General features: G+C 38.6%; 1 protein-coding gene across 1 annotated transcript in view; it reads right to left on the reverse strand.

The window, feature by feature from the left end:
- Window positions 1–25,861, reverse strand: part of LOC107191058 (small conductance calcium-activated potassium channel protein) — a 172,807-nt gene that overhangs the window by 145,220 nt on the left and 1,726 nt on the right. Inside the window, exon 2 of the mRNA XM_015580005.1 lies at window positions 15,599–15,869. Coding sequence (XP_015435491.1) covers window positions 15,599–15,869 — 271 coding nt within the window. The remainder of the gene's footprint in view (window positions 1–15,598; window positions 15,870–25,861) is intronic.

Raw genomic sequence — 25,861 nt, forward strand, 5'->3', positions numbered from 1 at the left:
TTTACTTTTCGATCGTGGATTCGGTGGCGGTGGTTGCGGCGGTGATGGTGGCGGTGGTGGTGGGGGAGGGGGTGAGAGTAGTGAACGGAGATATAGATAGGCTCGACAAAAGCGTGGAAAACTCAATGGATCCTCTATAAATTCTAAAGCTGACCACTATACTAGTTCAGCGCTACCGCTAGACTAAGGACACCGTTCCGCGGAGCTAGAACTAAAGATCTCTCGTGGGTTTACTTTTCGGCGGCGGACGAAGGCGGGGCCAAGGGGGTGGTGGCGGCGGCGGCGGCGGTAGTATGGTATACGGAGGGGGGAGGTAACGTAGAATCGAATGGGGATAGCTTGCAGAAATTTCGGAGGGGCGGTGGTTATGCTTATTTAGGTGAATCCCCGCGGTCGACCCAGCGTCGTCTCGAGGAGCTTAACGATGCCAAAGAACCGCTAATGGATGATGACGTGGAGCTGATGTCCATTCATCATGTGAATTCATGATGCGTTATTATTATCGTGTTCTACTTAAAGGTCCGCCAACTATACTTCCCTGTATCTAGGGAAGTTGCAGCGACCTGGTAGCTACCGGGAGAGGGTGGATGACTCTTGTTGACGACGAGCTAGCGCAAGGATATGGGGAACTACGGAGATCACTAACAAGAGAAATAAACAAGGGAAATGGTGCTGCTGATCGGAAAGCCTGTGTCGCGCGCGAAGGTTTGTATCGTTGGTGAAATTTCGGCGGGGAGGGCCCGATAACGGAAACGGATTGGAACTCTAATCTTGCCTGGAAGAGGACGGAGTAGGGGGCTTGTTAGCCTACCGGCTGAACCGGATCTCCGAGGTAAGCCGATTGGCTTGCCAGCTAGAGATAGCTTAATGATCGCCGCTCAGCCTCGCGACCTAGGCGGCCTGGGACTATTTATTGGCTGGATTTACTAGAGGCGGTCTGGATCGACGAATCGTTCGTTCGAGGAAGCCAGGAAGGTAGGGGCTGTTTACCTGGTTTCTAGCTAGGTTGAAGATACGAGACCTTTCGAGAACGTTCGTGGATCTTCATGGAGGAAGCGATCAGGCGAACGTGGATCTTCAGAATTTACAAATCTTTCAGGAGGAAGCCACTAAGCAAACGTGGATTTTCGAAGTTTAGAGATGTTCCGGGAGGAAGCAACCGTGCAAACTTTGGATCTTCGAACGAACGAAGACAATAAGCTAGGGGGTAGCCAGGAGCTTGTAAATAACCTGTCTGAAGGAACGGGGACGAGTGAACAACGGGGAGCAACGCGAAATACTCGCCTCGAAAAAGAGCGAGATTTGCTTGTATGGCTGAGATTGTGTCGATCCTACCCAGTGAACCAGGATTCCGATAATAGCTACTGCATCCGACGAATCTTGCAAAACTGCGGACCCAGACGGAGTTGTTCTCGTAGGGCAACTCCGCGGAAAGTGCCTCGAACGCTTTCTAACGGGGGATTCATTCAAATGCGGGCGATAAGTTTGCACGGATTTCCATTGTTAACTTCACTCTATCGGCTGAAGTGTCTTTCACAGAGGACGGAGGAAGCTGGGGGAGGGACGTTGAACGCCTCCCGGTTACGACACTCTTCGTGAGATGTAGGGTTATATAACTATAATTGAATTATTCGATTTGTGTGCTGGGTTTGATAACAGTTAACACGATTCCCGATGAACCGTTCATCTGTTACCTATACTGCAGTGATAGGCAACCGAGCCCGCTCTGTCATGTTGCCCGCACGGGCATTATGTATAAGTAGTATTTAAAGCAATTGTTATTAAATTTATACAAATACCATTGTAAATTGTATAAATTTACAGTTTTTGCAGTTTTCCAGCGCTTTTTCAAATTTAAATTTCGCGCTAAATTAAACTTTAAATTGATTTTATTACAATTTTACGTAAGTTTACCAATTACTATTTATTTATTTATGGAAAATATGAGATAGTCGTAGTGATAGGCTTAATAAATTGGCTAAAAAAATCTGATGAAAATACACAATTTACAACAGTATTTGAATAAATTTCACAACAATTGCCTTAAACACTACTTATATATGTACGAGTTTACAATATATTTGTAACAATATGTGTATAAATTCAGTAAAACATGGCTTAAATATTATTCAGACTTATTACAATAAAAATAATTCCCTCTTCTATAACTTGTAACTTCCGTACGATGTTCAAAGCTTCATATGGAATAGTTTCATCCATTTGTCGTCGAAATTTTCATTCTTGGGGACATACGATAGATGTCGGACTCCTGTGGAGGGGTTGCGAAGCAGGACACATCACGAGTCACGAGTCGTGATTCACGACATATTTGTGTGTGAAGAAAATTATAGATACGTGCTCTCATTCGCACATTTCACCCACCACTGCCATATGCCCGCATGCTGCACGTTGTTGCCCGCTAGTGAGTTTGGCGGGCGCTGAGTTGCCCATCACTGCTATACTGTATCACGATCAAAGTTCTCGTCCGTGTATCTCGTTGGAAATTACCAGAGAGCAAATAATGTCTGTTCATTTCGTTTACTGATATTCAAACTCAATTATTCTGTATAACCTCTTGTATATAAAGGGTGTCCCTGAATTAGTGGTCCAACTCGAAATTCTATCAGCAAAAGTAAGTTGAAAGTGTGGAATAACCAGTGTTCGTACGATGTTTCGCTTTCAGACTAATTGAATTTGCAAACTCATCGAACATGTGTGTATTCGTGTTAGCAATAAGTAGAAGTGGAATGTAATAAACTGACACGTTATTCAAGTCCTGTTTAATTCCACGCGAATGTAGCAGATTTTCAAATTCAATTATCTTAAGAATAAAGCATCGTACGAAAACATTTTACGATACATTTACAACTTGTTTTTGCATGTAGAATCATGGCCTTTCGGATTGTATCACCAGTTCGGAGACACCCTGTATATACACTACTAGGCAAAAGTAGATCAGACTTCATGATTGATCTAACAGTAACTGATTATTTTATTAAGATATAGTAAAATTTATATAATCTGTACATCTACAAATCTTCTTATGAAATCTCTATGGAATAGTACTTTCTTCTTTCTTTACTTATATCAGACCTAGTTCCATATTTTTGACCGATAGTGTACATATAAAAATAGCAAAATGTAATACATTCGTATAAGGTTTCCTAATGAGCAATGCTACGAATTTCCTATCGATTTACGTTGGTAATCCTAATTCGCAAGAAACCGTTTTGGTTTCAGTGTGAAGATTACCAAGAAGCGTAGTGTTCGAAACTACATCTTACTTTCCAAATTCGAACCCGGATTTCACGGCTAAACGAGCAGTTCACCAAGATCAGGGAAAGGACGGAACAGTTCCAGAAACAATTCACCAAGTATAATCCCCAAAATTTCTCCCCCTCTATTTGGAAATCCACTCCGCCCTAGGTACTATCATCCGGAGATAAGCATCATCGCCTCGCCTCGGAATAACGGACGTCAGGATGAAAAATCGGAAGGTATCAACCCGTAGATAAAGGGGAGCTAACCGCATTCGCTGTAACTGACCCAACTTTTTTTCTTCCGCCTGGACGAATGATGGCGGAGACGCGATTAGTTGACTTTTTTCGCCGGTGATACCTGGTAATCGAGGCTACGAGTTACGAAGGTAATCCGGGATTACAGTGGATGATGCCTATTACGAGTCGACGTTGATATCGTCTTTATGACGGAGAGTGGTCGGCTGGGAGGATAACAAAACTATACTTTCGTGTAATTCAGCATGGAACTAGCATCAGTGATCACTGAATTTCAAAACTGAAGCCTAAGAAACAATAAATAGTTTCTTAAGATTTTTTAAATAACAACAACACATCTCATAGCTTCAATTTTTTTCTTACGAGTTCGATGTCGTTTTAATAACTTTGGATTGAGACACTCATCGCGATAGGGCCTCTACGATTTCTGTTAGACCTTTTTAGTTTGATTTGGCAAAGTCGATTGACAGCAACATTCTTTACAAAACAAAGACTAAAAATGGACAGTGGTATTTGCTTAGTATCTGATCGAAGTTCAGGACAACACAGCTTCCTCATTTTAAATTCTTACAGGAAAACGAATATGGATGCAGAAGCACTCAGTAACAGTAGCATATACAGTAATTCCTCAATGAGTGTTCGAAAGCTTCTCCGCTCTGACAAAAAAAGATGCCCAGGTATAACGTTGATTTTTTAATAAGGTTTAAGATAGTAATAGAGCTTGGAATCCTGAAGTCAATGATATTTGTTTCAACCACGTATGGCCATTGGTTTATGAAATATTTAATTTTCAGTGACGAGGAGCTTTCGAACACACATCAAGGATTTACTGTATACCCATTATAATACTGAATTTGTTAATCATATATATATATAATAATATTTTCTACCATCAATATCTATTTAATTCTTACAGTGAACAAGCTAACCTGTTCAATTCCTTTCTATACAGTAGGTATAAATACTTAAACAAATTACGTCAATTACTAAAATTTTTAAAGAAAGAATTAAGATTTCTTATAGACACTTCCCAACGACCTATTGATATCTTTGTAAACATAAATTTCGAAACTTTCGCCATTAAAAGATTTCGCATACTCGATAATATAAATATTGATGCGTGTCAAATATTGATAAATCCACAAACGAAATTGTTCCCGTCGCGAGCGTAACAGCGTGTTTCGGATGTCGTGCACACGCGGCCGCGATCCCTGAGAAACTTTTCGTCCGCAGCAGCTAGACGCCGTTGAGTGTTCTATTGGTCTATCGGAATCGGGTCGGGCGACGGCGCCGGATCCTAAATATTTGAAATTGAGCCCCCACCCGTCTGAGCACGAAAGTGCGATGCACCGCTGTAGAATCGCAAGTTCGGGCAGCATGGCGACGGTTACCGATGATTTCCGTCGTGAAATTTCCATTGGAACTTTCGGCACGAGTCGGCCAGACGTGTCACTTCGGAACACGAGATTAGCCTTCGTTTCGAGATCAATTCTCTACAGACATCAAACGTAACGAAATTTTCATCGTTAACTGTTAATTCTAAATTTTTAATTGAAAACTTCTATTGCATTACTTTTTAACTTCATTAACTGTAAGGAATAAATAAGTCGTTACATTGAAATAATTTAAATCGTGTGATAAAAATTTGTATTACCTTACTTATTAACGCCAGAAATTGTAAGGAACAAGTTACTCGTTCCTTTAAAATAATTTTTTAGGTCTTTAGTTCGTATGATAAAGATCTCTATTATCCTCCTCCATTTCCAATATGTTATACATATGTTGTCACAAATTTTTCGTAACGCTAGTGCGTAAACAGCACCGGCAGTTTTACCCTATACGCTAATGATGGATATTTTGTGAGATTAAATGTCTTCATCCTCAGTATTAAAGAGATGTTTATGTAATACCTACATTAAGAAAATTTTCTTCAATTGCCAGCAAATTAAGTTTTGGGGATAAAACATACACACGCTATAAACACAGTACTATTACATAGAACTTCAACTACAATGCCATGTCAATTTTGATATTACCGTATTGCATCAATTCTGATTAAATTTAGAGACTGTTGATACATGGATTGTATTCCAAACATTCCTTGATTGTAATCATAAGGACAATGGTGTCCAACGATCTAAGGATTGCTTGCAGAAGCAACTAAACATCTAGAGACGTTCTTCGGGGAAAGCGATACACTAACATCGACCGTTCTATTAGCCTCAAATAACACCGACAGTCGCACAATTCAATTTGCAAGGTTGTGTTCAACGGAAAATATTGTGCACCGCATTCGCACGATACAAAACTTCGATTTTCGAATGCGGTGTACATTCCCCTAACAGGTTCAATCCTATAAGCGGACTTGGATCCATGCAAAACAGAGCACGGATTAATCATTAACCGTAACATTGCGGCGGGGAGCATAGAAACTCAATATCGATACCGTTCGATCGACCGTGAACTCGGTTACCGTGCTTCTACCACTGAATTATTCCCCGAAACAAAAAGCTTGTCTCGTATCCTTTGCGAACCATAACCCAATCATTGTTGTCTCAGTGAAGAATTCCATAAAAAGATATACAAGGTGTACTAATAAGTGATCCATTATTTTATGACATATTGGTACACTTATCACGTATGGAATTGGATAATTCAATTATAATGAGATAATCCTCGCCGTGTAACCCAATTCCGTCTGGTCAATTTATTCCTGGACAGGAGAAATCTGTATTCTGGAAATCAACCTCTTACGGCTGACAGTTGAAGTGGCCTATGATTATGCTGGGCACATGACGTGGGTCTGAATATTCAAATTCACGATGTAACCAACAATTAACTGACTTGGTTAGGCAATACTGTCTGCTCAGATATCATATATCTAATTAGGATCGTAATAAACCTTCACTTAAATTATACGAAACTGACAACGAGAGATCTGGTCTGACTAATGACCAAGCCACATCACTAGATCCCTAGATATATTTTTAGAACCACTTTCTTACAGAAGATGCACAACGTTTATGCTACTGTAAAGTTAAAAGAAATGGCCGAAAATACAGAATTTGTACGAATCGTTTACATTTTCTTCATATTCGCCAGTATAAGTAGTAGTAACCAGTAATAGACAGACAGAGGAGTGAAGTTCTCTATCAGGACATTCTGACAAAGAAATATTAGTGTGTTATATACATTTTCGATTAGATTCCACGTGTAGAATAATGTTCTTTTCCACTGTATCGGTAATCAAGAGACTGTCTCATAAAAAAAATATTATTCTATTATACATTTTCGATTCGATTTTTTGCATAGAATAATTTTCTTCCTTACTGTGTCGCTAATTACGAGACATCCTGTAGACAGAGCCATGACGAATATTCACGACGTGCTCGCACATATTCCACGCACGGGGATCCACACCGTCACGTGTCCCCCATCGACAGCGCGAGCAGTCGTTATCATAGCGGGGGAAAGCGGTTGCGGTGTCTTCGCCACGACCGGCATAATCGCTGGATCACTTAATCCATGGATTAAGCCGCGGGACTCGCAGACACCGCAATTGATTGAGCCCAGTCTCGGTGAACCCTCGCGGGCTGGTGCTTCAGCAGCCACGAAAATTGATGGACGTTGGTTTCGGGGAGTCGACGAGTGCTACGTTCGCTCCGATTCGAGGGTAAATTCGAGAAACAAAGGTCCGTGTAATTTCTACTCTCTGTTGGAGTTAGATATTTGTCTCTATTGAATATTAAATTACGAGGGATCTGAGAAACTTGTGAAAAATATTCAAAAATTTTTAGATCATTTTTGTCGGGTCAATTTAAGAATATTGAATGAAAATAATGTATCCAGTTAGTGTATACGAAATTAATTTACTGGAAAGAATCAGAAATATTAGACGCCAAGGATGCTTACACACTGAGAGAATTGGTAGCTAGATTAAATTCTTATGTACATACATCGATTAAATACTTCAGTAGTAGGAGCAATTAAAGAACATTGAAAGTTTAAACACATTGTGCTTGATAATAAGAAACGTTGGAATGTATAATGTATATCTGTGTAGGACGATTTATTGAGGGATAATATTTTTAGAGAATAGAGGGCAAGGAAGAAAATGTGTAAATGTATCAAGAGGGTTCGGTGACGGAGTTTAAATGTAAGGTGTAAAGTGTATATTAACCCTTTAACTACGGCTGTTGTCAATAGACGACGAAAAGAAATTAAAAACAAAGGGGAATAAATCTTTCCTTTCTACCACTTTAACACTTATATTGATACTTTTTCTATAAAATGAACACTTGCTTGTTTATATGTCTTTTTATTGCTTCCATTAGCAGAACTTATTAACCTATTTTTTTCCGTTTGTACAGCCAGTTTTACGAATATATAGTCGCAGTTAAAGGGTTCTAGAAGGAAGTCGTGTTTGTTGTGAGTAGAAATGTGTTACTTCTCCTGGGTATAATTACCATACAGTAAATACATTCCAAGGACGAATATATTGAGGAACCAATTATAGCCAACGAAAAATTAAAACATTTCAATTACCAAGAATTTTTTAAACGGAAAATCCTTCAATAGTCTGCACGCGATATTTATTAAACTCGAGTACACATTCTAAGGCGAATGTTACTTTTCGAAATTTCAATTTACCGTTCATTCTGCCAAATTCATCGAAGATCTCACGAATCAATTCGATCCGTGGCCCGATAGATTTTCCGCAAAAGGACGAAAACGGAATTCCCTGGGCGTGCTTAAGATCGTCTGCACGCGATAAAAACGTAAAAACCGCTGTCCTTGCTTTTAAAGTCTCGGGACCCATCCACCTCATTTCCCAGGATGCGCTCGCGTGGACGACGAACACGTATACTGTTTCAGATTTATAACAAACCGTATTATTATAGCCACGCGACACGAAGTTGACTTCTGGGCTCCGGATGCGTTATGTATCAACCGTCGCCCGGCGATTCTATGCCTGTCCACAATTAAACTTTCTTATTTATGGCGATGTTAAACGAATTGCTAAAATAGACACTACTTTTTGAATAAGATACGGGTCAGGTGAAAAATTCGTTACCGAAACGAAAAGGTTGTTCTGACGTTGTTTTTGTAAGATGCTTACTGCTGAAATTATAGCTCTTACAAGTTAAAAATAAATGATTAATAATTGTGGACTATGGATAAATAAAAGATAGTAGAATCGAGGATATGATAATCTAGTATCCCTGTTTCCATGGACTACACACATTTTTTTGCACAAAATGTGTCAAAATATTATTTTATTTCAATTATGTTGGATTTTTAGTAATTTCACGATTTGAAAGTGGTATGAATAACGTTCCACCATGCGAGTTGGGAATATAAAAAAACGGTAGGACATTTCTCATACCACAGTGCTTCAAAGAGATACGTGGTCACGTAAGCGAGGAATAGACAGACGAGTTCACTTGATGTTACTTAAGAACAAGTATATTGGTCTTCAGAATTGGAAGGTCATACCTTATATATTCCTTTTGTTATAGCATGAAATACGACAAGTCTTTTCGTAGTATAATTTCTGACACAGCCTGCATAAGAGGTACAATAAGTGATTCCACATGTTTAAGTAGTATATGTCGGTCACGGGTCAGCCTCCCAGAAAGTTTCGACAAATGAATCCACTCAATGCTTCTACCGACAAGTGTACAACATGAAACACAATAAAGTAGTAAGATACACAATATTCCACAGACAGTCCTATCTAATACAATTTTCATTTCTTTTTTAACCAGACATTCAAACCTGGACAGTTCCAGACTGGATGTTTCCTACCATGAACACTGACCGATTTCCGATAGATTTCCTTTCTGTTTCATTCCACTGAAATGATATGACAGCACGCGAGGCAGTTTTGCGTAGAAACAGTGTATGGAAATCGTGGCTCTGTTAATTCGAACGCAAACCACTTCGAAAAAAAATGGCCGTCTGCCATCAATTTGAAGGAAAGAGTCGTGCCCATCGGAAAACCGGTGGGGCCAATTACCTCTCGCGTCACGGTTGCACATCGTGAACCTTGATTCCGTGCACGACATGCCGGAGCATGATTATAATCCGTTGGCTTCCGGCCAAAATCACGTACAAAGCACTACTCCACCCTTCCACGCCTCTTCCGCTCCGGGTATCCATACGATACGTGGCGTTTCGCCACGCCAAGGAGAGATAATTAAACTAACAATGTCGTGGATCCTCTCCTGGCTCCCCTCCCTATTCCTTGGTCCCTCGTCGCGGTTCTTTCACTCCCCCCTATTTTTGCTCCGGTTCCCGTTTAATGATGACGCTGGTTTCGTTTCGGCTTCGTCAAGGACTGCCTCTCTCGAGGATAAGCAAATTAATCCTTTTTCAGGATTTTACTGGGCGCATGAAAATTACCCGTCACGGCATTCAAGACTAAATCTAGGTCTCTAGTTCGGTGTACCATTGTGGGAAGAACGTTGACAGAAAAATCAATTTTGATCTCGAAACTGAAGATTACGCGATCCTTTAATTGTCTACGGATTTTTCTGTGTGAGACGGTGAACAGTTTGATGAAACATTTACGTTACTTAAAGGTATTTCATCTTTCTTTGGGTCATTTGATCGAATTTCTTTTTTACCAGATTGAATCGAATTTTTTTTTCTAGATCTTTTTGAAGTTCTTTTTGCACAAGAGATAGTATTATGTTATATTGGTTCTGAAAATTTGACGATTTTGAATTGTATTGACAAACTACTGGTTTAGTGAAGAATTGAATATTAAGGAAAGATAGAATTCCTGTAAAATACTCATGAAAATGCAACTTCTTGTAAGTAATTATTTCTAATTGATGGACAGATCGTCTAGTAAAAAATAAGACTTTAGTTTTGAGAACGAAGAGATTCAGTAACTTATCATTTCAATAAAATTTCTCTACAGATGTAAACACTGTTGAACTATTTCGCAATAATTCGCAATCTCTAATGTGTCCCTGAATTAACGATTTGAACTGTACACGTATTGTCTATGGACAGAAATAAGAAAACTGTATGGTACAACTTTGATACAAAAACGGTTGATAAATAACATATTACTCGTGTATGCTGAAATATATTAAAACCAGATAAAAATATACAAATATACAATCAACATTTTCATTAAAACTTCGTACCAGCTCGCTCTCAGACCACCGTTTTTATAGAACATTTTTTCTCATTTCAATCCATAGAATATACTTAAATAATTTAATTGTTACATTCCAAGGAATTGATTAAAAATGTATTATGATATTATCGGCTTCTGCATCATTCTATGGACTGCAATTCGATTCTACGTGTTATCCATGTGACTAATACACGCGTGCAGTTCTCTATCGAACAGGTGGGAAACTCTGCAGTCGCCGAGTGCGCGGTTACCGTGACGTTTATTTTTTCAGAAGCTGGCTACAGGTTTGCACACGGTGCCATCTACAACGGGAAACGGTAACAAAGGACCTTTGTCGGCGTCTTGGATACGCTGCTTATCACAGGTCGGTTTTTCCCTCCCTTACTACGTGTCCGTCGGTATCGGAGCTTTGTTGCTCAGGGCACAGACGAGATATAAGAATAGACCTAACATGCTATGTAATTTTCTGTCCCATGTTTCGAGGGCGTCAGAAGCCCCCTTACCATTCTAGTGTCAATACCCGACGTTACCGATAAAGCATGAATTCAGTATTATTAGCCCAATGAAGTGTTATAATATTCCATTCATATTGCGTGTATCTATATGATTTGACGGGAATAAAAAAAATATCCGATGCTTCAGTTTAAAGTTGAGGGATAAATATGACAGTCATGAAACATGAAACGGAAAAGTATATATTTTTTCACTTAACTACAAGACAATTTATTCTAAATGGATCGTTAATGGACGTATTGTAAGAGTCTTAATACGCACGAACAATTACTTTCTGGCAATTGGTAAATTTTGACATATGAATTTACTTACACGTTATTTACTTACGAAAATTTTATTTATTGCGAGTAATTAAATAATGACCGTATGTTAATATTCAGCTACGTGTCTATCAAATTAAGTGAAATACAGAAGTATTATTTTCTTGAAAATTAGTGTCAAAGAATGCAGCAACTGGTCAGATTAGTTTCGTAAATAAATCGAAACTCTGTATCGGCACATTGTTTTTTAGGCTATCAAATATCACACGGAATCTTTTAGGAAGTAGTAAAATCATTTACACAAATTCAATGAAATACTTTCAGGTACCCAATTTAGGGCTATGAAATTAGAATGTTCAAGGAGAGGTAAAGAAGTTTCATATTTGCAATTATTTTGTGATACTGTAATAGAAATCGGTATCATGTGAGAAAAATCGTATTTAACGATATGAAATGAATAATAAATAACGGTCTTAGGGATTTATACTGGAGAGCTAAATCTTTAAAAGGAACATGTCGCTTAAACAAATTAGTTAATAATGTCAATAATATTGATTTCCCTGCAACATCCATAATTATTACAAATGTCAATATATGTAATAATATAGAATAAAAATGTACTGTTAGTCCGATATTTGAAAATATACATGCGTTTGTTGTCACTGTTAAACTGTTGTAATAACAACGGAATAATAAAATAGTTTACTTAAATGGACGTAATAATACATATACATATTCATAAAAACAATATTAAACGCAATAACTTTTTTGTACGCGAAAAAAAACCAGACTAGTTGAGCTCGAATAGATTTAACGTAGTTCACAAATTTACCGTTCTCATAACGTAGAGGGCAGCAGAAAATCCCTGACTTTTTACACTATCGGTATTTCAGAACATGAGACACGAAGTCCTATAAGATGATAGGTCTATCCTATACCTAGTTGGTGCTCAGGGGTTGCTTTCGGTTGATGTCTCAACCCTCGGTTAGGTGGCAGCACCGACGTTCCATCGATAATGCGGCTGTTCGTACAACTTAGAGTAATCGTACCTTTTTCCCTTTTTTTATACCAGTATATAATCTCTTTTTTCGAACAGTTTCAACTTATGTGGCTTTACTTATATGGTTCAGCCGACATGGAAATTCACTGTTCCAACTTATATATGTGCCTAACTTAATAGGATCATAACCTAACTTAATAAGATCTACAATTGCGTTTCGTAATATTCTGTGAAACAAGTAAAGTCGTGCAAACTTCAACCCTTATTTACACGTAGATCATTTGTAAAATTTTGTTTCTGAAACTGTTATCAGTGGATTATACATACTCCATTTTTTCTCTATCACTGAAACGATCTTTTGTTGAGAAATCGCATTTCTTTTAATTGAAAATAACATCAGCAGTATCGTACCAACATTAAGGAATTTATGATAAGTGGAAAGGTAAAGTACTGGTCAGACGATTATCCTGATTCGTTTCCAGGCGAGTTTTTAAAGTTTTGTCATAACTTGTATGTGTTCCCTGTCAGAAATTTGAGTCGAAGAAACGTACGAACTTTGTAAATGTTTTCGACATTCAACTGGTTAATAGAAAGCGCGAGAAGTAACCTTGAACTGTTTCTCAATAGAACGACACTCGATAAAATTAACTTTTATTGGAAACAGCTCGTCGAGCTTTCGGTTATTCGTTTGAATACCGAAGAGCCAGCTGCGAATTCTCAATGGGGCTCGATTAAAGAAGAGAAAATTCAACTGCGATTCGGGTCGAGTGGAAGCACCACAAGTAACGCGGGCGTGGCTGTGATGACAGTGAAATTGTAAACAAGGCGAATCCATAAGAAGACAAAGCCATTCAGGCGGTAGTTATTGACACACTGAACTTGCTAGTCATGGCCGTTGCGGATTGAATCTTATTATCGTGACTGCGTAACATTACCTGACAGTGAAATCAAACAATTATCATCTTTTTCAAAAAACACATCCAAAATTTCTCCTGCTCATTGAACAACTTTCTGAACATTTTTTCAGAGGAAAATTTCGTCACTGACTATCCTATTTAGCACTAGAACTACCAAAGCAGTCCAAATGACTGGTTAGTACACTTTTACAACGACGATTGAAATGTTACAACAATATATTTCATTCGATCTTTTAGAACTTCTGCTGCAATATGAAAGTGACGAAAGTACATTATTTTTAAATTTGCATATTGTCAAACTTTTGTCATGTTTATCGATCCGTTAGGAACAGATACAGTGACAGTGTTATGGTATTCGTTTTTTATAGTAAGTTGATATAAATTGGTACAATGACTTACATATTCGTTCATAGTCTTCTGAAATATCAATTAGGTGTCAAAACTTTTGTGGAATTTCTATTTATGTATTCTCCCTATAATTACCTTTATCGTCCTTCTGCAATAAATTTTTCTTAATTTTGAAATAAAATTCGCAATTTTAGGAAATAATTTGTTCAAATAGAGGTGACAGCCTTCCGTGAACAAACATGTAAGTAATTGTATACTAGAAAACATATAAATCAATGGAGACCAGTCACTCGCCTCAGTTTATCCAAAATAGATATACTCAGGCATTATGTAGACATATTCAAGTATCTATTATCCAAAGGCATATTCGACCAAATCACAAATTCCATATTCCCAAAAAACGAAGTTTCCTACAAGCACCCATTATTTCGTTTCCTCCTTTTCATCTCTAACATACACTCCTCCCCACTCTGTCTGAATAAACCCTACAACCCCAATTCAAGGACCATTCACCTATTGAAATTAATTTACCTACCCCCAATTTCTACCATCGATAAAATTCCGATCTACTAACGATTCTACAATTTCTCTCTATTCCAAGGAATCTTGCATAGTGTCCACGCGGGTTTCCACGACGAGCGTGGCTCGACAAAATCGCGAGAGTAAAGAAAGGAAAAACGTGGAAAACGTTTGGGTCTAGGTCCAGTCACGCGTGTGCGAAGCGGAGAATTGAAATTCCTTCGGGGTTTGGCGTTTTAACAAGGTGACAGCGGAAACAGTGGTGGTCCAAACACGGAGGAGACACACGGGCCACAATCCAACTACGTGCAACGCGCGGCATAAGTTCGCTGGAGGAGAAGGGTGTGGGCGAAAACAAAGAAAAAGACGCGTGCTTTGGGTATTGGAGCACCGATCGGACGGGATCCATCAACGATACAAGCAACGAAGACAACGACACAGCGACGCCAAAACAACAGGAACGTTCCTAGCTCTCTGGCCTCGGTGTATTCGCGCGAGCTAGCGAACAGACTCGTGCGGAAAGAGTCCTGGATGCTGCCTGGGATGCCATACGAGTTCCACGACCCCGTTCTTGAATGAAATTATTCGAAGGGAGAACGTGATGTAATTTGCTCGAGGCCGACTGGAATGCTTTATGGGATTCTGTACAGTGTTTCCTCAAGGGGATAACACTAGGGACCAGTGACGTCACTATAACGAATGGAACACGTGGTTTCGTAAATGTTTCAGTAGTTGGTGGTTTATTCAAACCTTTGTCTTGTCAATAACGAGATAGTGGACTTCGTGTGCACTACTGGCAAAGAATATAGCCCCGTTAGTGCATAAATGAGGCGATACTTTCTGCCAGTGGTGTACTGAAATTAAACCTTGCAACGGGAACGTAAAATTTTCTAATTGTTTCTAGCCTTTTGTACTTCATTAAGTTTTTCATCTACAAATATTTCTTAGAATCACTCGGAAAAAGTGTCAGGCTGTCTGGTGATCAGCACACGTAAATACAATGAACGAAGATGTTTAACCTAGTTTAACGAAGCTTTTGTTTTATGGTGGTAGTCTGTCGTGACAAATATTTTCGCATCCCAAATTCCTTTTCTCAAGAAAACAGAACTATAAATTCCCGAACAGACGGGGGAAGGCCTCTCAAGTCGGCAGCATCCAGGTTCTTATCGCGACGCAATGAAAGCATGATATACAAATACATGAAGGAAGTGCGAGTGGTTCAGAACAATCCAAATAGTGGGGGATGGTGTGAACGAGACGGATGGTGGTGGCGGTGTATGTGTGACACATAGAGGGGATGGTGCGACGGGTGGTTGGGTAGGTGCACGGCAAACCTATTGTTTGGTCGGTAGCGCATGAAGTCAGAGGCTTACCTGTCGGAATTGTCGAATCCCGCCATTGATCCGCAACGAGTCCGCAGCAATGCCAGCGATTCCGTCCCCGGGCTCCCGTAGCTGCCGCAGGGAGGCAGCACTCGGCGCTGTGCCGCTGTGCAGAGGGCAACAACATCCGGAACAACAGCACGCGGACGCTTCCGGTTGCGAGCTCTGCCGTATTATCCGCGTGCTCGGCGACGATGTGACGAGAACCAACGGCGGATGGGCCTGGCACGGGCAACAGTGGTGCCCGCTCTTCACGCTTTCCCTGAAACAGACGTGGGGAAATTGACTGTTATTGGATGGACACGGTTTAGCCGAGTGACTCCGATTGGCTGGACATTACAAACTGTTGCGTCGTACCGCTACAGACCCAGTTTCTGATCATTTAACTCTTTAAGGTTAGGTGGGTTAAAAACTGTCACACCTTTTGCTTAGCTTTTTATGCATGGTGGGATTTATTTTAACTAACCTTGAAACGTTGAAGTTACTCATAGTTATACAGTTTAATATTTTATGATTATATAATTTTTTTTATATCAACAAAAATTCTGTGCAACTAGGGTTTTTATTTTCTTTAAAATCGTGTGCCTCAAAGAGTTAAGGGGCTACGCTAATGTGACGGCTATATAATAAGGCAATTTTTGGGAATTTTTTAAAGAAAAACTATTGAACTTATCAATTTGAATAATATATATGTTTACGAAATAATATTTGGAAAGTATGATATATTTTTATAAAGTAAAAACAATGTGTTTTTTACAAGTTACAGTTCGTTTGTGAGAGTGCTTAACGAAATTTCCTTTCCATGGCGGCCATAGTATAGACTCTTGTGGTTGTGTGAAATAAAAAAAACAAATATTGTCTTAATTTGTATGTGTGTACAACCCGTACCAGAATAATTTATCATAGAGAACTTATTATATGGTATGTACAGGGTGTCCGCAGTAACACTGTACAGTCCGTTGTTTCCTAAATTATTTGAAATACGAGAGAATAGTTTACATAAAGTTGAATGGCACGATGGGGCTAATTAACGGTCTATTTTTTTTTGGTTTTTAAATGGAATTATATGTATTTTTTAGATCACTTGGTAGTGCGTTTCAATACGAATTCAGTAACCTTTAATATGTACACATTTTCGCTTCTCATCAATATGAGTCAAAGGGTATTCCATAAATTTGCACGATTTAATCGTCTAACTTCTTGAAGTACTAGAGTTCATCCCTGGCATGAAACCTGCATTCTCCTCAGAACAGTGATTCATTCTAATAATATCCCCAACCACAATATCTAGCAATGTCTTCAGAGAGCCAAGGTTACATCAAAACAAATGTTGCTCCAATATCGGAATAATCAAGGGAATTACACCGTTACGTCCCCCCCCCCGCGGTAAACTTCTCGGATGGCCGGTCACGAGAAGTTCCCCTAAAATCTCCAGACACTAATTCCAATAACACTTTATCCAGTAACGAACTTCCACCAGAATCTCCGCCAGAGTGTCTGTCAAATTTTCAACCGACGTACCTCGAGAACAATTTCCCACGATATACAGGGTGTTGCCAGACAAAGCGTTGAAACTTCGTCGACACAGCTGTCGGATCGTTCCAAGCCGTCAAAAAGATCATTCTCGAACGGACAACGTCTCGAAAAGTTCCCCGTCTCAATGGACTAGTTCCACATTCTAAACAGTGAAAGGACCAAGATGAACACATCCCCTAATTACGTTACCGCATTATCACCGGCAAATCGATCGCTCGGTCGCGCGCGCACGCTAATGAAATTTCGCCTAATGAACAAGAGAAGCTACTGTCCACTTCGCCATTGGGTGGTAATTATCTTATACAACTGGTAAACACGTTGCACGTCAATGGGAACGATCGTGGACAATGCGCCGCGCACATAAGCAGCCTCAGGGGGCAATGCCTGGCGCGTGGAATACGGATCGACGTGGCCGATCCCGATAGCCCAGGCACGATGATCGAACTATATATCGAGAAGAATTTGAATATGCAAATGTTAATAGGCACGAACATCGATCCGATGATATTAGCTGGACGTGTACAGCGTATTACTCGAACCGTTGTTCGTCGATGGAATTACACGGAATTTAATGTAACACGAAACGATAATGTACCGGGTGTCTTGGAGTATACGTTAACGAAGGTCTGAGATCGATATATAAATTTCTTATAAGGAATTCTTACCAGTCGATGATCGTTCTCTTTGCTACCAGTTTTGAGCTTGAACACCTTCGATCGTGGAATATTCTGATGTTTGTTTTGTAAGAAATTTGAAAATTTATTGGGTTTTCTTTATGAAAGCATATGAATGGTCTGTCACATCAGTTCTTCACTGTTCGTTAGATGTTAATAGATTTGTAATCGGCAATGTAGTCCTACGTCATTTCAAAACCTGTAGCATTCGTCACCCGTTTCTGTTTAGCAAGATGATCACTATTTTGATTCTAACTTTCTAGTAGATTAGATATTCTCTTTATATAATAACTAACTAAAGCTGTTTGTTATTAAAAATATTTGACAAAAATATTTAACCAATATTATTGTATTGTTGGGGAATGTCTTGAAAATATCCTGGTCTTCTTATGAAATACTACCGTACGCTTTGGTTAGTTTCTGTAAGCTGAACTGAAGTTTCTGAAGTCCTCGGTCCAAATAGATTCAGTCACCCTTCCTTCGAGGGTTGACGGTATTATTTGAACCATTACTTGTAAGTGCCTCTGTCTACATCAGAGACACCCTGTATGATAGCGATTCTATGTGTGCGCATTCAACTACTTGTCTAAATAGTTGGCCTTACGCTATGTTAATTTGCAAGTCGCTCGACGCATGGCAAATGTTGTCTCGCAAATAAGGAGGTTAACGGGTACAAATTGTGGAAAGTGCAGGTTCGGCGTGGAACGAAACCGGGAATATGGTAATTAGGGATGTCTCCTTGCATTTGATTACGAACGTCTGCGGTACTTTAATGATATTCTACGGAAAGTTGGCGGAAAGCCATCCGTAAGTAATACTTATTCTTAATTTCCTTTGCTTAGTCTACTGTACAGTGTCCCTCATTCATCATTAACAAGTTCTACGAAACTGTAAGAAAGTAGAATAAGACGTGTGTCGAAAGATTCTTTTTTTTAACTTGTTCACTAGTGATGAGTGTATAAAAATCATCCAATAATCTCTGTTTATATTATTACTAGTAACTGCTTTCACGGGTGAAGAAAATTACTTTTTTCAGAAAAATCCGTGTAACTTACAAGGGTGCTTCGGTAACTTGAAAATTCAACTTTCTTTGAAACCTTACAGGTCGGTAGGGAACTTCGATAAAAATATCAGGCAATTTTTCTTTTCCGCTACGCTTTTCTTCTTCAGGCTGAAAACCCCCCTTAAAAATTAATTTATGTTCTTCTATTTTTTTGCATACCTTGTAAATTATAGTCAGTATAAGAAAAATTGCTGGGGGGAAAATATAATAGATTGTATGCTCTATAACGCTGTGCAATGAAATTATTAAAAATTTGCTTACTTGTTTATTTATTTTAACAACAAATTTTTAACAATTTCGTTACACAGGTTTATAAAGTATAAGAAGCCATTAAACTTTCATCCCAATAATTTATTGCAGATCTATTATATTTTCAAAGATATACTGGAAATTAGGAGAACATATAAAAAACTTTAAGGGATGTTTCACCCTGAAGAACTAAAAAATAGCAAGAAGAAAAATTGTCTGTTACTTCTATTGGGTCCCCTACGAACCTGCAAAGTTTAAGAAAGAATCAGAGTTTCCGGGTTACCGAAGTTCTAAAATGTCTTCACTAATAATGATGCAGAAGACTCTATAGACTAATGTGCCATGTAAATTATTTACGGACAACAGGAATTTGGAAAGGAAGAGTAGAAGATATGTATATATGACTCAACCTAATAAAATTCAAATTCAAAACCATGTTTAATTGACTTTTCCCAAGTATTCGAAATTTTTGGTAGACGTCTAATTTGTTGTTCAGAATCATTTAGAGTAAAACGTAATTAAATTTCTTATCAAAGATCAACGGAATTTACGGGTCAAAAGACTCAGCACGGGAAGCTCCAGCCATAAGACAGGCGATAGAGAAGCTCGAGGAATAAAAGTCGGGAATCTTCATAAGGAAAGGGCCGGAGGTGAGTCTCGACGAAAGTAACTAATTCGATTTTCTCGGTAGAATGTGCTCGGGTATTGTGTCGGCGGGTCTCTTTGTCCATAGTCTCCGTAAGTTGAGTGCTCCTTGGTTTAGAACTGCCGCTGATGGAAAGAGACTGGTACGCATAGAATTCGCGTATTCCAAACCGACCATTGTCTTTCACCGCGCTAATAACTCAATTGAAATCGTTGCGTGACGGGATCAATCGTGAGAAACGGTTCATTCCACAATCGCTGTTTCAGATGACAGCGTTTGTGACAACGTTTCGACTGGAATTATTCTGCCTTGTGGTTTCATGTAATTACAGTGTAATTTGTAATCATTGTTCCAGGTGTTTTACGTACAGATCTGTCCGAGCAGTTATCGATAATTTACTGTATTAAGTTGTATCTTATGAAATTTCCGTTTTTCCAATATGTATAATAGTTTATAATCAACCCCGATTAGTTAATTGAATATAATCTATATTGTGATGTCGATGAGATCCCCACTTTTTTTTATCAAACAATTACTGTTAGTGAGAGAACAGTTAATTTAAATGTGGATCTATAATGTGGACATTAGAGTTTTGTACGAGTAGAGGTAGTATGTTATGAGCAGTTATATTAGCGGTTGTATTTAAAAATTATATATACATCGTGAATTTTTGAATGTATTCTATGTGGCAAGAAGTATAGGTTAGCTAAAATTCAGCCAGGGTGTTAAGAAAAATGTAGGATACTTTTACAAGGTGGATTCTATATGCAAAAGTAAGAAAAAAATCAAGAATGAAATTGTTTTTATTAACATTTCATTCTTGATGTAACACATTGTTATTAATACTTTGTATATTTTTCAGAAACCATAGTTAATTGAATATATTATTATTCATTATTTTAAATATCATATATAAAACTAATCGAGAAATGGTAAGCTCTACCCCCAACGATGTAGTCACATCCTTGGCTATCTAATTTTTTTTCCTTCTGAGACAGACTCAAGGAAGAATATCACGAAGAATTTCCTGTGATCCACGGAAATCCTGCTTTATCCTGGGCTGGACTGGCGTTATTCCATAGGTTTCATAGCTCCTTTCGGATATTATATTCCATCTCATATGTTACTTCAATGAGAACATCGTGCCTGACCATGCATTCCAACTTTTACCTTATACTACCATGAGCGCTATACCCTTGAAACTTCTGAAAATGTATTCTGCTTGTAAATAATTCAAATATTTACGGTAAATACATAAAATGAAGCTGAAAATATAATACGAATAAATATAAAATATTTTAGATAAAGTGTGAAGGAAATCGAAGATATCTATGTTTCGATAAATTGTTAACTATTCAATAATATAGCGTATTCGTTCATATACTTTCCAAATTACAATTAAGTGTATAAATTTTTAAGCAATTTCTATTTATGTGTCCTAGTAACATTTACTTTTGTTACGCTTTCATGATAAATTTTTCGTAAAATTTTGAAATAAGTTTGCTACGTAATCTAGTGAAATAAGAGAGCCTCTCGTGAATACATTTATGAGCAACTGTATGTTACACTAAAATAATATTCAAATAAGTCTACACGATCACCCTATAGCAGAATCCAAAATTTCCGTGAATATCTGACTAAACATTCCACCATCGCCGCTTTTCCAGAATAATAACTTCAAACCGATCGGAAAGGAATTACACAAGAAAATCCTGATATAAGTAACGTAATCCTCTTTTCCCGCGCTTTTCGAGCGCAAATCGATACATCGACATTGCCCAGGAAACTAGGGTGCCATTGTCGAAACGTTCCCATACGATTTCTATTCGCCAGAATCCGGAAAACTATTAAAATTCGTCTCCGTTTCGACATCGAAATCCTTTTCCGCGATGTCTCGATTTCCGTCCTGGGGTCTGATACGATACTCGAATCCCGGAAATTCGCGGTGGCTCTCGGGGTAACATTCGGTGGTGGATAGAAATAGGAAATGGCGTTCTGTCCGGACGATAATCACAGGCGAGGATAAAAGGGCGGGAAATCACAACGAGAAACATTTTTCCGGGGGATAAACTGCTTTCATCGTGGTCGCGATTCCGTTGAAATCGTCGAAGAGAGAGTGGCCGATTCTAACCCGGTTACAGAGCCATCTTTCTCGGTACGGAACACAAGATTCCTCGATCTAACGATCACTTTGAGCGAGTCCAAAGGGCTCGTCGCTCGAGTGAACAGCATTGCCTGGCACGATAAAAGTGTTTCGACATGCAGATTCCTTGGAGAATTTTTAATTTCTTTTTTTCTTGTTTACTTTAGATATCTGGGTGGTCGAGCCTCTGTGCATTTCTGATGGAATGCCTGCGAACAGCTTACAGAAATGGTCGAGTGAAAGGTGCGTGACTTGGAGGAAGTTCATCAGTTTGCAAACAGTATTTTATTATTCGATGAACGTAACGTTGACGATTGGTTTGTTCTTTGAAAATTTTTATTAAATGAAAAGTGTGTGAGATTCTGAAAGAATATTGCAGTCGTAATTTTTCTTTCTTTATTTCGCGATATTTTTCAAATATTTGGGAATACCTAGTGCGACAGCCGTCATACGAGTGCACTGACAACTGTTAACAATTCCTCTAGCGAACATACTTCGGATTGTATGTGATACATTGAAATTCGAAAAATTCCACGACGGAAGGAACTACAAGTATCATTGAGAATTTCTAGCCTGCCACACTCGAGGATATTTCAAAAATGTTTCGTAAAGTCCGACGGAAAATCGATAGAGTTGTATCTCCGATACATGGGAGTTCACCGGAAGTGTCACTTGGCTCGCATGTACGAGGTGTGCACAGTGACTTTATCTGCAGTTTTTCACCCACATAAAAAAATTTGACAGAGAAAGCATATCTGTAAAATGAACCAGTTTTTATTAAATGATATGGTTTGATTCAAGAAAAAATCAACCATGTAATTTAAGTATTAGAATTGACTATTACCAAATATTTGTACACACTTTAGTGTTTATAATCATTGACAGTAGTTTTCTATTATTTGTTTCCTACACTATATTCACTAACTTCTACTTACTAATCTTTTAATCTACAATTCAACAATAAAGATGATAATAAAATTTAGTAGATACTGCTTATATGTGCCTGGTGATTATAAAATTGGCGTAAGTCATGTATTTTTGTTTCGAAAATTCTTTCATAATATTGTAATATAAATTGATATAACATAACAGGAAAGAAAAATTCAATTTTTTGTTTTTTTTTTACTTATCACCAGTACAGGAAATAAAATACTGACCAATTTGTTTTGTTATGAATTAATATCAATATCTATGATTTTCCATGAACATCCACAGTGTAATTATATCAACGTTCACAAGTGGAACCAGTAAATAATGGTCAGACAGACCGAGCATGATATTCAACGGAGGTTTGGTGAATTTTTAAAGTGGATTTTTCGCCAACAGGAACATCAAATAAAAATGTGTTATTCTGTGTTTCTGATTTATAATATTCCCCTGTGAATTATTATTATAAAAAGTTCGGTAATCGTCGACCTCGTTATGATGGACACCTCGTACGCGTATTTCTGTCTGACTGACACGTTCGAGACGTTTCCTTGATCGTCGAAGGATAAAAAGAGGGATTCTGTCCAGTAAATAACATTCTGGCGAGGGTGCCGTCTATGATACGAGCAAACGAATGAGAGCGTTTCGGGAGATACAGCGCCGTAAATAGAGCTTTGGCCGGCCGAAGTAAGATGGCTTCTGAAGGATATATGGCGTGAATCTGACCAGAAATAGGGTGCGAGATATTTCCTGTGCGTCGACGACTTCGACCGGGACTAGACTGCCGAGATTCTTACCGAACGTAGATCACCGACCACTAAAACAGTCTCAGCTGATTACACTTTTTACCCAACGATTTCAGACTTTCGTAGAAAGATTGTACAGGGTCGCACTATTTAGATGAGTAAATATGAATATCTCCATTTGTTGTCGTATAAAAAAACTTCACAGAACCAATTTACACACAGCACACAACTGTATGGGGTTCAATATCAACCTCGAACATTGAAATTTAAGAACGATTTTCATAGAAAATCCTATCTATCATCCGAAACACGTCATCGTTGACTATGGTCATTAATGAAACATTATGAAAAGAACTCGAAATTCTTTCAGTCAAGCAGGAAGCTAGAAAATTTCCAAGAAACCATTTGCAAATATTACTTCGAATGTCTACGAAATTGTTCAGATTACGATTTTTTAAACGAACATTTCAGTACGCTGAAAAAAGTGTTGATTGGTGTTCGTAAACGGTCGTTCGCGTGACCGTAATTCGTTGCGTTTGGAACATTAATTAAACGTCGCAAATTTCCCTGAGCGACATGGTTGACCCGTGAAATACCTTGCAGTGTAGAGCACAATTCCCTGAAATACAGCTCCCTACCCGGCCGGAGAATCCGCGCGTGGCAGTTTGCTTTACGGCGTATAACGAAATACGGGCCGCCACGAATTTGGGAATAGGAAACGGCGGCTCGAGCTCTCGCGGCGCAAGTTGCTGCACCTTGGTGGGTTCTGGGAAACGAGGACGAAGGGGCTTAACACTCTGTACTGGTAGAACCATCGTGCGCGAAACTGATTTTCGAATCGAGGAAGCTGGCTCAAGTTATTAACTGTAAAATGATAAATTGTTTTCTGGTTAGATTTCTCGATTAAATTATTAAGTACAAAAGGAAGATTTTTTTCTGGTTAAATTTCTCTAAGAAGTGAAAACTATATTTGCTAATGAAGTAAAGCAGAAAGTAGAAATTGTGAAAAAAGCAGCAATTTTAAGTTGGAAAATGGCACGAAGTTTCCGAAGGACTTCGTACGAAGTGAAATTTGTGCAAGGAATTTTTGAAGTCTTCGGGAAATCTTTAGTGAATTCCACGCGGAGAATATACCAGGTCGTGAACTAGTGGCGAAACGTTATTTAGCGGTTGTATTCAGCGACCCGGTGCCTTAAACGTTCGAAACTATGGCCCACCAGGGATTCATCGAGCCTGCGCTCTGTAACAAACCTTCTTTGATACGCGTCGAAACAGCTCTGGAAGTTCGAGACTCTCCCAGTTACATAAATTGAAACTTTCCCAGCTGTATTATACCGAAACGTTCTCGTGTCTAGCATTGTGTTGACTTGCAAATTCATCTGGTAACCGCGGTGATGACCGACCATGTAAGATAACAGACGGAGGGTTGAACACTTCGAGGGAACTGCTATTAGTTCGACGAAGAAACGAGCCGTGAATGGGAGTTTAATTACGGCGGATATGGTTCTTTGATGAAGTTTGGGTGTCATTTCTGGAATGGTACCTACAGTGGCTAAGCTTATGAACTTCTTGTGCCAGTTGAAAGATCGTTGGGTGTAATGCCTTTTAATTAATTGATTATGGTAAACAATTCCTAAATTTGTATTCTTTGAATTTCTTTAGAAAAGGATTAATACCTTTTGGAAATTTTTCATTTTTTCGGAGAAGGTTTTGTCAGGTGTTTAATGAATTATCGTATAGATAGATCAGTGATGGGGAACCGAGTCCGTTCGGGCATGTTGCATGCACATTTTGAAGTAAATAGAGATCTGTTTTACGTAATATTTTTGAATGTTAGGAAATATGTAATTATTGTAAAAGAATACGCAAGTGTATTTCACGGAGATCACTACTCAAATCAACGGAAAAATTAAAGAATTAAATTTAATAACTGTGTATTCACGCTTTAAAACGAACGACGGGGCATGATTTCAGCTCAAAGGACACAACATTTTTTTCTCCCAAGACCTATAACCTATTCCAAACTCTGAAGGATCATTTTAAAGGTATGCAGATGGCTATCTGATGGCTACGATGTTAAACGTACGCTGGAAGAACTTTCTAAATTCAGGTCAAGTGATAGCATCACCAAAAAGGGAACCATCTTCATCCTACAATGGCGCGCTTGAAACGTTCCTATGCAAAATTCAGGAAACCGGCGAAAAAATTTTCGTTCTTCTCACCTTTAAGAATATCTTTATAGAAACGTTTCAGCGAACAAATTCAGCGGG

The sequence above is a fragment of the Dufourea novaeangliae genome, unplaced genomic scaffold (assembly GCF_001272555.1).
Source record: "Dufourea novaeangliae isolate 0120121106 unplaced genomic scaffold, ASM127255v1 scaffold221, whole genome shotgun sequence".
Lineage (NCBI taxonomy): Eukaryota > Metazoa > Arthropoda > Insecta > Hymenoptera > Halictidae > Dufourea > Dufourea novaeangliae.